Source organism: Poecilia formosa, unplaced genomic scaffold (genome assembly GCF_000485575.1).
Source record: "Poecilia formosa unplaced genomic scaffold, Poecilia_formosa-5.1.2 Scaffold504, whole genome shotgun sequence".
NCBI classification, from domain to species: domain Eukaryota; kingdom Metazoa; phylum Chordata; class Actinopteri; order Cyprinodontiformes; family Poeciliidae; genus Poecilia; species Poecilia formosa.
Genome location: NW_006800443.1, coordinates 67 through 14,014, shown reverse-complemented (window position 1 = coordinate 14,014; position 13,948 = coordinate 67). Strand labels below are relative to the sequence as shown.

General features: G+C 35.6%; 2 protein-coding genes across 6 annotated transcripts in view; both read left to right on the top strand.

Moving 5' to 3' along the window:
• Nucleotides 1–4,701, top strand: part of LOC103156827 (carnitine O-palmitoyltransferase 1, liver isoform-like) — a 19,773-nt gene extending 15,072 nt beyond the window's left edge. For 2 of the 3 annotated variants that reach the window (XM_016664682.1, XM_016664681.1), the window contains 8 exons: nucleotides 750–855; nucleotides 929–1,045; nucleotides 1,719–1,883; nucleotides 2,597–2,725; nucleotides 2,798–2,953; nucleotides 3,031–3,144; nucleotides 3,679–3,771; nucleotides 4,011–4,701. In XM_016664682.1, the coding sequence (XP_016520168.1) occupies nucleotides 750–855; nucleotides 929–1,045; nucleotides 1,719–1,883; nucleotides 2,597–2,725; nucleotides 2,798–2,953; nucleotides 3,031–3,144; nucleotides 3,679–3,771; nucleotides 4,011–4,133 (1,003 nt within the window). In that variant the 3' untranslated portion in view covers nucleotides 4,134–4,701. The remainder of the gene's footprint in view (nucleotides 1–749; nucleotides 856–928; nucleotides 1,046–1,718; nucleotides 1,884–2,596; nucleotides 2,726–2,797; nucleotides 2,954–3,030; nucleotides 3,145–3,678; nucleotides 3,772–4,010) is intronic. The other variant, XM_007579011.2, reaches the window with a different exon arrangement.
• A 1,326-nt stretch (nucleotides 4,702–6,027) lies between these two features.
• Nucleotides 6,028–13,356, top strand: LOC103156825 (troponin T, slow skeletal muscle-like). Of its 3 annotated transcripts, none has more exons than XM_016664667.1 (13): nucleotides 6,028–6,442; nucleotides 8,952–8,981; nucleotides 9,071–9,084; nucleotides 9,166–9,192; nucleotides 10,132–10,147; nucleotides 10,240–10,300; nucleotides 10,378–10,494; nucleotides 11,147–11,224; nucleotides 11,302–11,415; nucleotides 12,021–12,130; nucleotides 12,246–12,336; nucleotides 12,675–12,715; nucleotides 13,169–13,356. In XM_016664667.1, the coding sequence occupies exons 2-13, from the start codon at nucleotides 8,959–8,961 to the stop codon at nucleotides 13,212–13,214; spliced, it is 738 nt and encodes a 245-aa protein (XP_016520153.1). In that variant the 5' UTR covers nucleotides 6,028–6,442; nucleotides 8,952–8,958; the 3' UTR covers nucleotides 13,215–13,356. The 3 variants fall into 3 exon arrangements, with proteins under 3 accessions (XP_016520153.1, XP_007579072.1, XP_016520152.1); XM_007579010.2 differs by having other exon boundaries at nucleotides 10,129–10,147; XM_016664666.1 differs by lacking the exons at nucleotides 6,028–6,442; nucleotides 8,952–8,981; nucleotides 9,071–9,084; nucleotides 9,166–9,192 and having other exon boundaries at nucleotides 10,045–10,147.
• Nucleotides 13,357–13,948: the final 592 nt, after the last annotated feature.

Here is a 13,948-nt window from a genome sequence, read left to right as displayed (position 1 = left end):
TCAGAGCAGTCAGACATTATGAAGACAGTCAGACATTTATGAAGACAGTCAGACATTATGAATACAGTCAGACATTATGAAGACAGTCAGACATTTATGAAGACAGCTTCATGTTCATGATGCTGTCGTGTCAGTATCCTTGGGTATATAATGATTTACTTCTCCCATTTTACATAAAGTGTAACTACTTCATTTGAATAATTATTTGCTTATCGTGTTAAGAAGATAAAGAAGGTCATATTATGATTTCTTTATGGTAGAGAAATTGTATACAGCTCTGGAAAAAACTAAGAGCCCTCTGCACTGAACCCCATTGAAAACCTCCTGGTGTTTCCACCAAATACTGATTTCTGAGTTTAAACATTAGTGTTGTTGTTTCTAAATGAACATGAACTTGTTTTCTCTGCATTATTTGAGGTCCGAAAGCTCTGCATCTTTTTTCTTATTTTGTCAATTTCTTATTTTCTGCAGATAAATACTACATTTTTGCTTTGAGTTTCAGACATGTTGCCAGGGAATCATAGAATAAAAGAACAACGTTCATTTAACTCCAACATAAACCTACACAAAGTAAAATCAGAGAAACTTACCATTTTGAGTGGCCTCTTAATTTTTCCCAGGCCTGTATTTTTTTCAGACATTTTTGATCTGTGTAACAAAAAGTTTGGACACCCCTTAAAGTAAAAGCTTAAGGTAAACCCAGTAGTTGTAGTTAAACTTCCTCAGGTATTCATGTCGGTCTCCTCCAGGTGGTTCGATAAATCCTTTACAGTCGTTTACTACAAGAATGGGAAGAGTGGGATCAACGCGGAGCACTCGTGGGCGGACGCGCCGGTGGTCGCCCATGTGTGGGAGGTGAGGACGGTTCGCCGTGTGATGCTGTCTGACTCCAGCCAATCGGCTCGCAGTAAACGCTGTGTGTTTGCAGTACGTTCTCGCTGCCGACAGCTTCCAGCTCGGCTACAACGAAGAGGGACACTGCAAGGGAGAGGTCGACTCGTCGCTGCCTCCACCGCAGAAACTCAGCTGGGAAATTCCCTCAGAGGTTCGATGTTCTGTCCGTTTCTTACTGGTGTTATAGACGATGCTGTGAAACGTGGAGCCAGGAGGGTTTTATTAAGACAAACCTGGGAAATTGATTTAAAAGTGAAAAAGAAGAAACCTATATCATTATCAATGTTGGCAATATTGCAATTATAAAAACTGATTTAGATATGATTTCTATTAGGTGGAACGATTAGGCTTAAAAATAAAATCTCTCTTTTTTTTTGTACCAGATATGATTTTAATAGTTTTTTTAAAATTATTTCCAGATTTCTTTTCTGAAAAAGAAATTGAAGAAAATATTTTCTAAAAGTGGATTTTATATCAATCAGCCCTTTGAATTGCAGAATTCAGAATATTAGCAGAAAAAAGGCACAATTTTACCATAAAAAATCTTAAAATGATGAGAAAATTTGTTTTAATGAGAAAAAAGCTCATTAGTTATCTGTGTTATAATAATTTGATGCAGATAAGTTAAAGTAATTCCTGTAAACCTTTGACCAACATTTCTCATTTTAGTTTTTTATTATTTTTCATGTTGGAGTAAAAATACGACTTTGGTTCTCGTAATTAAGTGAAATTAAAAATTTGCCGTAGATTATAGATCTCAGCTAAAATCAGATTAAAGTTTAACAGAGCTGTTTTTAGTTAACCGTCTCCGTCTCCTGCCTCAGTGCCAGGAGCAGATCTCCCGCTCTCTGGCGGTCGCCCAGGCTCTGGCTGACGACGTCGACTTCCATGTTTTCTCCTTCCGAGAATTCGGCAAAGGAAAGATCAAGAAGTGTCGCGTCAGTCCTGATGCTTTTGTACAGATGGCTCTTCAGCTGGCTTACTTCAGGGTGAGTCCACACACACACACACACACACACACACACACACACACACACACACACACATCTAGGGATGCTATTGAGCCGTTTTGCTGTTAAATGCGTTCTGACTAAAACCAGGAAGATGGAGCACATCGCCCCAGTTCTCCCTGCAGCTCAGAGAATAAACTTTAAAATACTGTTGTTAGTTTATAAACGACTGAACGGCTTGGCAACAAAATACATTAAGGATCTGCTGCTGTTGTATCCACCTTCCTGAGCTCTCAGGTCTTCTGGTTCTGGTCCAGAACCAAACTGGAGAAGCAGCATTCAGCTTCTATGCACCACAAATCTGGAACAGACGTCCAGAAAACTGTAAAACGGCTGAAACACTGAGTGCCTTTAAATCTAGACTGAAACCCCGGCTGTGAACTAGGCAACATGTTGATGTCTAACGACAGAATGTGGTAAAATGTAATGTTTCAGTTGTTGATTTTAGTGCTTTTATGATGTAAAGCACTTTGAACTGCCTTGTTGCTGAAATGTGCTTTACAAATAAACTTGATGGATTTAAATGAGAGCAAAGAAATCTGCAGAAGGAGCTTTGTGACCTGTTCCAGACTGATAAATGTCAGTGATTTTGTTTTTCACGTTCATCTTTCCTGATGGTTTTTTGCTCACTTCATGTTGTCAGACAGGTTCTGATTAAGTAAAGGTTGGCTGTGGTTTGTTTCCCGGTCCAGGATCGAGGGACGTTCTGTTTGACGTACGAAGCGTCCATGACCCGCCTGTTCCGGGAGGGCAGGACGGAGACGGTTCGCTCCTGCTCCAGTGAGAGCAGCGCCTTCGTTCGAGCGCTAGAAGGCGGAGAGGTGAGGACGTCATGCTGCAGCTGGTAGTTTTCCTTGTAAACCAGTCTCTGTTGTTTTAACGCGTGTGATCAGCCAGCAGACGTGTGCCGGCGTTTGTTCCGCGCCGCGTCAGAAAAACACCAACAGTTGTACCGAATGGCGATGACCGGCGCCGGGATCGACCGGCACCTGTTCTGCCTCTACGTGGTTTCCAAATACCTCGGAGTGGACTCTCCCTTCTTGAAAGAGGTCTGTGTTCAGTCTGAATCATTTCCTCCAGAAGGCGGCACCTGAGGCCAGGTCGACTGAAAACGGGTTTGTTTCAGGTTCTGTCTGTGCCGTGGAGGCTGTCGACGAGTCAGACTCCCGTCCAGCAGGCGGAGCTGTTCGACTTGGTCAACTACCCAGAGTACATCTCCTGTGGAGGCGGCTTTGGACCCGTCAGTATGGTCCTCAGTGCCTTAGAGACACAGAATACAATACAAAATAGAGATTCATCTCAGAAGTTATATAGGAAAAAACGTGAATTTCTGAGTTTTAAAAGTCAAAAAGGTTTTATTTTTTAAATTTTTTCTTATTTCTGAAATTAATCTCAAAATTTTAGTTTTTTGGGAGACATTTTTTACTTTTCAAACTCATAAATCTCAGATTTTATTTCTGAAAATTTGTGAGAATAATCTCAAGATTTAATTTTTTTTACTTTTGAAATCCAGAAATTTTCTCTAGAACATGTTTTAGTTTCAGACTCTAAATTTGTGGCTTTTTATTGTTTTTTTTTGCATATTAAATCTCAAAATTTGTGAATTTTTTCGTTTCCTTTTGAAACTCAGAAATTTCTTACATTTTTTTAAATTCTACAAACAAACAGTGTTTTATCAAGCGTTATTTTGTCGTTATTAAACGTTTATCACTCGCTGCCTCGTTGATATTGTTTTTTCATCATCCTGAGTGTAAATGCGGTCCGTCTCTTTCAGGTGGCCGATGATGGTTATGGAGTTTCTTACATGTTTTTGGCAGAAAACATGATTAATTTCCACATCTCATGTAAACACTCGTGTTCTCAAACTGTGAGTTTATTTTTAAATGTATTTCATTCATTTAATTTAGTCAGTGCACTGGAAATACACAAAATCTTAGTAAGTATTTTTAGTTTAGTTTTTATTGCAAGTGTTTTAGTTTTGTCTTAATTTGAGTTTACTAACTTGCAAGGAAATTTTCAGCTTGTTTTTTTACAAATAGAGGATTTATTTTCCGTTTAGTTTTTTTTTCTTTTCTCTCTAATGGAAATGTTTGATTGCCCCTGCAGGACGCTCATGTCTTCGGCAGTAAGATCAGGGCAGCCCTGCACGATCTGCTCCACCTGCTGGACCCCGTCTACAAGGAGCCCAACAAGGAGCGGAGCATAGCCGAGGTCAAGAAGGACAAGTAGACGCAAAGGATGCTGGGAAAACCGTGTGGAAACATTGAGTTGTTCTTCACAGTGGGACCTGGAACGTCAGGTGGAGGATTCTCGTTTTTCTTGTTTAAATAGTTTCTTTGAATGGCGTAGAACGATGAAAATTATGTTTTTATCAACGCGGCTGTAACTTTGTGTGTGTGTGGAGAAAGAAAATGTGCACAACTAGTTTAACAAAATGAAGCTATAATATTTATCTTGATGTTTGGTCATTATAATTTAAAATAAAGAGCCAGTTTATCATCCAAACCCGTCCGGCGCTGGGACAGAAGATCCTGAAGTCGCTCCACTGCAGGGAATAATCCGTTAGACTTTCCGTTGTGTGAAGTAGAGCCGCGGACTTTCTCCGGTTTGAGTGGGAAGTTTTGGTTTTAAGGTGAAAGGGAAAACGCCATTTTCTACCATGTCGAAGTGGGAGCCTTTGTTTTGAAAAGCTCAGAAGTCTGTGACTTCCTCCCTGTTTGTGTAAATCAGATTTTTCTATAAACATATATAAAATCAGTAAATGATCTCGAGTGCCAGGTGGGTTATCCATGTTTCTGACAGTTCTGTTTCATTTTCAATGCTGTTTTATTTTATTTTTATTTTTTTTCCTTTTTTTTTAATTTGTTGCCTTACCGTTGCAACTTTTTTTTTTTTGGTTCGGTTTTGCCTTCGGCCGGCGTTGTTGTTTTCCGGTTTTCCTTCGGTTTTTGACGTTTTTTCCGGTTTTTTTTTCTTTGTTGCCTTTTTTTTTTTTTTTTTCCCTTTTCCCCAACTCCTTTTTTTTTTTTTTTTTTTTTTGCTATTGTAATGCTTTTTAATGCAACATTATAAGGGAACATTAAAACATTCTTAAGAAAAACCGAAAAGCTTTGAACTTCTTTCTGTTTGGATTCAGGATGTGCAGAAACACGGTAGAGGAAGCATCATGCTGATACTCGACTATGTCTCTTTCTGCTGGTCACTGAACTTCAGCTTAAAGCCGAAACGATTAATCATGATTAATCAATTATTTATTAATTATTAACTGGGATATAAAGGCTGACAAAACTGAAAAAATTCACATTTGCACTTAAAGTAAAAAAAATGTTGATATATTCTACCCAGATTGTATTGTTTTAGTTTCACTTTGTTTAAATTCTGTAAAATCACCAGTTTTAAAATAAAAATTGATTCAGTTTTCACAGGTTTATTAATGCAACATGTGCATAGCGTTTCCAAAATAAAAATTACATATACTAATTACTAATTACTCATTATATGAAGTTCATTTTTTGTCTCTAGGATGCAAACTATCTGCTTTTTCTTAACTTAATTGTATTTATATATATAAAATAAATGTCCCATTGAAAGATGTGTATTCAATTTTAAAACAAAACTGTATTTGTGTTGGTCAATTTAAGAAATCTAAACAAACTTCCTGTAATTGTGTTAAAGTTTTGTTTTAAAAGTAAAGTTGCAATGCGGCTCTAATTGCAAAAACACAAAACCAGACCAAGTCTGTTCCAAGTCTACTGCAAATATCTGAGTTTGTTTCCAGTGTACTAACTTGAAAGTAACTTTTATAGGAGATTGTTTAAGTCGATAAATGTTGAATATTGATTTATAAATTAAAAGTTTTAACTTATGAGAAATTTGTCTTGTGATAATTGGGGGAAAAAATCTGTTTTTTTTTTATTATATTAAAGAATATCGCCTTAAAACAATATCCTATGAATGAAAAGAAGTTTCTGGTAATTTATTGTATTATTCAGGAAGATCTTTGCACTAGAAACTAGACTTAATGACTTAATACTTGGCGTTATGTTTTTGCAGTGTAGTTTTATTCAGTTGGTAAAAATGGCTCTCGGGTTGTTGCTGGGTTTATTTATTTATTTTTTTTTTTTGTGTATTTTCTCCTCCAGTCCCTCCAGACCTGAGTGGATCTCCAGCTCCGGTCTGGAGGGACTGAGCGCCGGTCAGACGGACCGGTCCGAGCGCCAGCCAGCTGTCTTTGTCTGTTATTACAGCAGTGAGGTCAGCCATCAACCCTCCTGCATCTCATGCCTCCAAAAGCCACCAGTGATCCACATCCCAGCCAACCTTTTCCAAATTAAGTGTTGGATTTACTCACAGTTACAAATAGTTTTGCGAGGACAAACGATTGGATGTTTTCATGTGGCTGATTATTGGGAGGCGAGACCCAGAAGTGAGTTGGAATAATTAGATTATCCACGACATTCCCAGAGGATTTCCCTTTATAAAGCCGCATCTTCAGCAGTTATTTGCTCATCTCGTCGCCGCCATCCGTTTCCGTCCAGGTATGTCCTCTGACCACCTCCTGACTTTCTCCAGATACGATGGTTTATTTTACAACCCTTTATTTTTAAGATGAAATCGTTCTAGAATAGCAAACCAACCAGAGAGTTTTAAAATCTGTATCATGCATTTTTTAACCGTTAGAAACGCACTGCAAAAACTGAACATTTTTGGTCTAGTTTTTAGTTCAAATATTTTAGTAAATTTTAAATAAGACAAAACTAAGTAACAAGTAACTTTTCAGCAATAACTTTGAGCTTGTCAATAATTCCCTAATATTGATGAAAAAGTTTTGATTATTCATTTATAGCTAGTACTTTTTTCAACAGTGTTAAGGATTATTGACTTAAACAATTGACAGCAAATTTGAAACACAAATTTTACCAAGTATTTTGTCGTGAAAATAAATTAGAACACTTGAAATAAAACAAAACTAACTTACAAGTGATCTTTCAGCAAAATATGAGCTTATTTTAAATGAATGATTCCTTAATATTGATTTAAAATCATACTAGATGTAAGTGAAATAATCTGCCAGTGAAACTAGATTTTTTTTTTAATCAATATTAAGGAATTATTTACTTAAGACAAGTTCATATTTAAGTGCATAAAATAAAAAATGGTGAGTGAGGAAAATAAAACATATTTTTGATGCATGAAGCTCCATGTCACCAGGATGATCAACTGTCCCAGTAATTACTGTGATAAATGTTAATATTGTTGTGAGATCATCTTCAAATAATATGCCTACAGTGATTCACGCTCTCAAAGTCTAATAAACTTTAATTTTGTAAAGAACATTTGGGAAAATATCCAAAATAAAACACAACCAAAATTAGTAAAGAAAACAGAAATAAAAATAAACGTGTCTGAAAACAAAGTTGTCATTCAAAACATTCAGTCATCAGAATGGAAACATTTTATTAACTGATTAATTTCTTATTGTGAAAGGGTTAGCTGTCACTTCTTTATTACTAAAGTGAGTGTTGATGGATCTGAATTAAGCATGACGATCGTCAGACTTGCAGGTTTATTTTTGGTGCCCTTGGACTCCCTGTCCATCCGTCCGTCCGTCTGTCTGTCCTCCTTCAGACAGTTTAGTAACGATGTCATGAATTCCTCTCCAAATCCTCCACTGGCTCTCGACCCGCCGCTGTTCAGATCCACAATCTGAGAAATTAACTTTAAAATCTGACAACGAAAGGAACTGAAAGTCTGTTGATTTATTAAGACAGACGGTCTCAGGGGACAAATGTCTGTTTTGATTAGTTCATTTCTTTTAGTTTGATCAGCTCTGATGAGGTAACGGTTTATAGTCTAAGCTGCAGTTTGTTAAAGTTTCAGCTAATTGAGGCAGAGAATAGATGGGGTGACATCAGAGTATTTAGGTATAAATAGCAACCAGCCAAAATGCTTAATGTCTCCATCCCAGATTCTTTCTTCCAAATCAAATTAAAAGGACAGCTGGTGTCCGAGTCTTTCCCTGCAGGGTAACAACACTTTTCTGTCCTCTCGTCCCTCCAGCCTCGACTGTTTACATCTAGTTAAATACAGACGGCCTTTTTATTTATATGTTTTTACATTTAGTCAGACTAAACTTCCTATTTTCATGTCTGGTAGGATTACCTAAGTTACTTCTGTTTGCTAATTGCCAAAATAATAAGAAAGAATTTAACAATAATGTTTTAAATTTCTCAAAATTAAAAAGTTTACACATATTTTTTCTTTATATTTAGTTTACTTTTCTTTAAAAAAAAAAAAAAAACTTTCCAAACTAAACCAGGAAAATATTCACACCTAATCCAAAAGTTTTATTAGACCAACGGCACAGGAATATTAATGTTGTCAATATTATAATTTCTCCTCCCACAAATAAATCTCAATTAATGACACTAAATAAAGCCATGGGACAGATATAAAGCACAAAGGAAATACTTTTGTCATTTGTTCATCCAAGTTCCCACAAAAAAGAGGCAATTTTTAAAATTCCTTAGAGAAAATTAATTCACAGCATTTTAAAAAAAGGGTTTTTGAAGAAGAACAGCATTTAAATGCACTTTTAACTTTCCTTGTAGATAAAGTTTAAATTCCTCCTGACAGAGCTAGTCTATGAAATGAAATAAAATATCAGCCTTATATAGCGCTTTATTAATTATATAATCTGCCAGTGAAACTAAAACTTTTTCATCCATATTAATAAATTATTGACTCAAAACAAACTCCTATTTCTTGCTAAAAAGTTACTTACAAGTTAATTTAGTCTTATTTTAAATGTACTGAGCTATTTGCACAAGTAACTATAAATACACTTAGTAATATTTTGTGTTTTTGCAGTGAGCAGGATATTTACTAGAATCTGGAAAAACTGCAAACAGTGAAGAATTTTGGGAGGAAGGATCTGTGTTAACGCTCCTTTGTGGGCTCCGGATGCAGCAGTCTGTTACTGAAAGAGCTCTCAGCTTCTGAATGAAGCCTTTCTGCTGAATTTCATATTTCTGCTTTTCTCTCCAGAGTCACCATGTCTTTTCCAGAAGAACATGGGTGAGCCAATCAAATCCAGCATTCAGTATTTATATCACTACAGTCTGTTTTTAAAGGCCTGTCTGATATTATCTCTTATTTGCCTCTAGAGGCCATCAGGAGGGTAAGAATATTCACTCATTTTTTAAATAAATGTACATCTTTTCTCTCAGCTCTGTCTGACTGCTGCTGTGTTTTTCTGCAGATGATGAAGAGGAGCAGGGAGAGGGAGGTGAGCCTGGTGCTGTGAACAATCAGAGGGTTATTATTAAACTTTATAATACAGGAAACTCTACAGTACTAGGGCCATGCTAAGAAAGGAAAATATTTGAATAAGAACAAATTTATTAAACTTTATAATACAGGAAACTCTACAGTACTAGGGCCACGCTAAGAAAGGAAAATATTTGAATAAGAACAAATATGAGAATAAAGTCATAATATTACAACTTTATTCTCAGATTATTTAGACTTTATTCTTGTACAACTTCATTTTTGTAATGTTATGACTACTATATTTTCAAATGTTATTACTTTTTTGTCATTTTTTGTCTGTTAAATTATGTAAGGTGATCTTGAGTGTTGAGAAAGGCACCAACAATAAGATGTAATAGTATTATTACAACTATATTCTCATAACATTTTGACTTTATTCAAAAGTCATTACTTTTTTTCATAATACTATGACTTTGGTCTCACAATATGACGATCGTTAAATTTTTATTTTTATGTTTTCTTAGTGTGGCCCTAATTATGATTGCATGTTAGAAAACAAAAAAGTAAATTACTGCCAAAAAACTCAGAAATTGTAATCTGAGAAATTTTCTTTTAAAACCCCCCCCAAAAAACAAGAACCTCCTAAAGTTGAAAATTTGCAAGAAAAAACTAAAAGTTTATGATTAAACTCAGAAATTTTCTAGAAAAAAAACCCAGGAAGTTTCTGAGCACCATAAGTTGAAATATTTTCACTTTTGAAAATTGTCTGTTTCAAAAGGGTGAAAATGTTTGACTTTTTGAGCCTGGAAATTTCCATGTTTTTTTCTGAGTTAAATCTCAAAATTTCTGAATTTTTTGGTTGAAATTTACTCCTTTTTTTACTTAATGGTGAGTTTTATCAAAACAAACCCAACTCATTATTTCTGCTGCTGTTCTGGTGACCATGTCAAAGAAGAACGCCCCCGATACAAGTAAGTTAAATACTGTCCATGTTTACATACAAATAACTAAAACATGAATATTTAATGCAAACACGTGTTAATATGTTGTAATATTTGCTCAGGCCATTGGTCACACAACTCGCAGCGCCAAAAATCCCAGAAGGAGAGAGGGTTGACTTTGACGTACGTTCCTTCAGCTGTAAGTTATAAGAAAAGCATCCAAATCACTCATAAGTGACCCTTTGTGTTCCTGCTGTCAGGATATCCACAGGAAGAGGATGGAGAAGGATCTGCTGGAGCTGCAAACTCTGATTGATGTTCACTTTGAGCAGAGGAAGAAGGAGGAAGAGGAGCTGGTTGGACTCAAAGACAGAATTGTAAAGTTCCTCTGGTTTTTCCCCCCAAACAAAGATTCTGCATGACTGTTGTATGGAAGAACATTAGGGCCACTGAAAACACAAAAATATAACTTTTTTTTATTCAGAACTCAAACTTTAATCTCATAATTCTGACTTTTGTCTTAAAATTCTCACTTTTCCTCAAAATTCTGACTTTTTTAAATTTTGAATTTTTTCCTTAAAATTCTGACTTTTAATGTCAGAACTCAAACTTTTCTCAGAATTCTGCCTTTAATCTAAAAATTCAGACTTTTTTGTCAGAATTTTGAAAATGTTCTCAGAATCAGAATTGTTTACATTGTTTGTGCACCATGAGGCAAATTTAGTCTTAAAACTCAAATCTAACTAAAAAATTTGAGACGGTCTTTCAGTGTGAATAAATTGCAGGTTTACAAATCCTATAAAAAGGAAGAAAACCTTTGTGTAATTATTTTCATATGATAACAGAGAAACGGGCAAATACTTAAGGATATTTGGTTATATATTTGGATTTTGACACAGATTGATACAGAATTAGAATTCTGAAAAAACATCCAGATTTTTTATTTTATTTTATTTTTCCCCCAGTGGCTCTAATCCTGTTCCGTCCTGCTCTGACTGCATCATTCTGTGTTTTAACGTTTTAATGTAGGAGAGAAGGAGAGCAGAGAGAGCTGAGCAGCAGCGTGTGAGAGCTGAAAAAGAGCGAGACAGACAGACACGGATTGCAGTAATTATTCTAAAATTACAGGTATCATTTTAAAAATCTGCTCTGCAGAGCTCAATGTCTCAGATTAACTTTTTCAGGAAGAACGACAGAGGAAAGAGGATGAGGAGGCGAAGAAGAGAGCGGACGATGAGGCCAAGAAGAAGAAAGTGCTCTCCAACATGGGCGCTCATTTTGGAGGATTCCTTGCAAAGGTTGATGGGATTCTTTTTGTTTTTAGTGAAATAACAACTACAGCTCTAATAATTACAGCAACATTCAAAATTTATTGTCACAATTTGTTGTAATTTTCAAGATTATGGCTTTCAGATGACAAAAGCCCAAAATTCAGTTTCTCAGAAAACCAAAATATTGTGGAAAAGTAAAATATTGGAAACTCTTGGTGTCACATCTTTATCAGCTAATTAACACAAAACAGGAAAATTTAGTGGAAGGAAAAGTTTCCAAGAATGTTTGGATATAGCACTCTGAACTTTTTTAGCAATGACCTTTTGTGACTTAAGAGTATGAAATGAATCTATATCATGAGTTTCACTTTCTGACAAGAGTTTTTTGCGTGTTTTTTTTTTTCAAATATATTCAAATGCCTTCATTATATTTGCGTAGAAGTAACTTTAGCAAGCTGTAGAAGGTGTAAAACCTAATGAACACTGTTCTGATCAAAAACGTAAGTGACAATTTAAATAAGACTTACTTTTTAGGCATAGTTCATGAGCTCTCAACCATTACAGAAACTTAACATTAGCTTGACTAATCATCCCAGACCCGGTTCTGTAAGTTAAGCTTGTTTTTCCTGCAGGAAGAACAAAGAAGAGGCAAGAGACAAACGGCAAGAGAGATCAAGAAAAAGACTCTGGCAGAGAGACGGAAGCCGCTGAGTATTGAGAGCCTGGAGGAGGACGGCCTCAGGTGGTTCATTTTCAGCATTTCGTTTTTACTGTTTGCACAAAGTGAGTCTGGAAAATTCTGGAAATAATTTAAAAAGGCAATCAGATAATTGTCGGCTCAACTCCATGTGCTTCAGAGAGAGAGCCAAGGAGATGTGGGAATGGATCTATCAGCTGGAATCAGAGAAGTTTGACCTCACTGAGAAGATGAAGAAGCAGAAATATGAAGTAAATCTTCAACTAAGCACTGCAAAAACAAATATATCTTACCAATTATTTTTGGTTTAGTTTATAGTGGAAATATCTTAGGACTTGACATGAGACAAAATTAAATTAAAAGTACATTTTTGGTGGATATAGAAGTTTGTTTTAAGTGAATAATTCCTTAATATTATGATTATTCGGCTCACAACTAGATCTTTTTCTTGTGTTTTGTAAGTGTATTTTCACTAGAAACTAGACCAAAAATACTTTCTAAGTGTTTCTGTTTTTGCTGTGAGAAAATATAAAGTTTGTTTCCGAAAGATGAGCTAACTTGTGACACTTGACTCCCCTTTGTTTTTCAGATCAACGTCCTTCTGAACAGAATCCAACATGCTCAGAAATTGTGAGTCAGCCATATTTGATTCATGCACAACATTTAGTTACAGAGTCTTTGCAGATAGGAAGCAAAATCACTAATGTAGCAGAAAAATAACAGAAGTACGTTTATTTTTAAAACCCTCACTGACAACTGATGGAGTGTGTTGTGTTAGACTCACTTTGCTAGAAAAAACACAAATCCTTACAAGTGACTTTTCAGCACTTGTAGCATCAAAAATGACTTGTTTTAAGAGAAACACATAATCTGGTGAAGAACTAGTCATTTTTCATCAATATTCAGGAATTATTGACTAAAACAAGCTCCTATATCTTGATGAAAAGTTATTTGTAAGTTAGTTTTGTCTTATTTCAAGTGTACTAAGATTTTTGCACTAGACACTAGACCAAAAATACTTGGTAAGATTTTGGTTTTTGCAGTGTTGTGATCTGATTTACTGCTTCTCTTGTCTTATTGCAGTAAGAAAAACCATGGGAAGGGGAAGGTTGGAGGCCGATGGAAGTGAGGTTTCCCACATTTGCACAGTGGAAAATAAGGAGAAGATTTTTTCCCAGCTTGAGATTTAGCTGTAGTAATTTTATTGTGTTCAGCTCTTCAAGTTTAATTGCCCATTTAGTTAATAAAACACATGCTTCAATTAAACAGTGGTTTTTTTTGTTGTTCATATAAACTGAATTCACAACTTAAATTTTCTGCAAATAAATTAACAACAATAAACAGTTTGAAAAAGTTCTTGATAGTTTAAAATCCATTGAGGCTGAAAAATCAAATACTTCCCAAATATAAACTTATTCTACCATTTTAGAAAGAATTGGAATAAACAAAACAATGGAAATTATCAGGAAAATGTATTTATTTTTCATTTATAACCTAACATTAGCATGTGACAAGTTAATGTGAACAAAAGTTTTGAGAAAAAGAAGTAGAAGTAAGAAAAATCTTATATAATCTACTTCTTCTCTCAAAAAGCTAATTTAATAAAACATGAGGAAAACTTTATGTTGTTGCAGCAGAAGCAGCTTGCAGATCTGTGCTGAAGAAAAACCGTCTTCACTTCTTCTGCTGAGCGAAAACGGCGTGGACGCCATCACTGGCGCCCTCACACCAGGGTTCAAATCCTGCCTTTAGCGCCAAATTCGCCACCGTCTCTGCAAAGCCCGCTTCCTGCTCCTTGTTCAGGTCCAAAATGTACCTAAAAAGCACACGCACGCACGCACAGTTATGTTTTTATGTCTTGCA

Coding starts and splice junctions, on each gene's coding strand:
- LOC103156825 (XM_016664666.1), top strand. CDS start 10,062: ATGGTGAGTTTTATCAAAACAAACCCAACTCATTATTTCTGCTGCTGT. Junction 10,301..10,377: donor GAGAGAGGGTTGACTTTGAC/GTACGTTCCTTC, acceptor TCCTGCTGTCAG/GATATCCACAGGAAGAGGAT. Junction 12,716..13,168: donor ATCCAACATGCTCAGAAATT/GTGAGTCAGCCA, acceptor GTCTTATTGCAG/TAAGAAAAACCATGGGAAGG.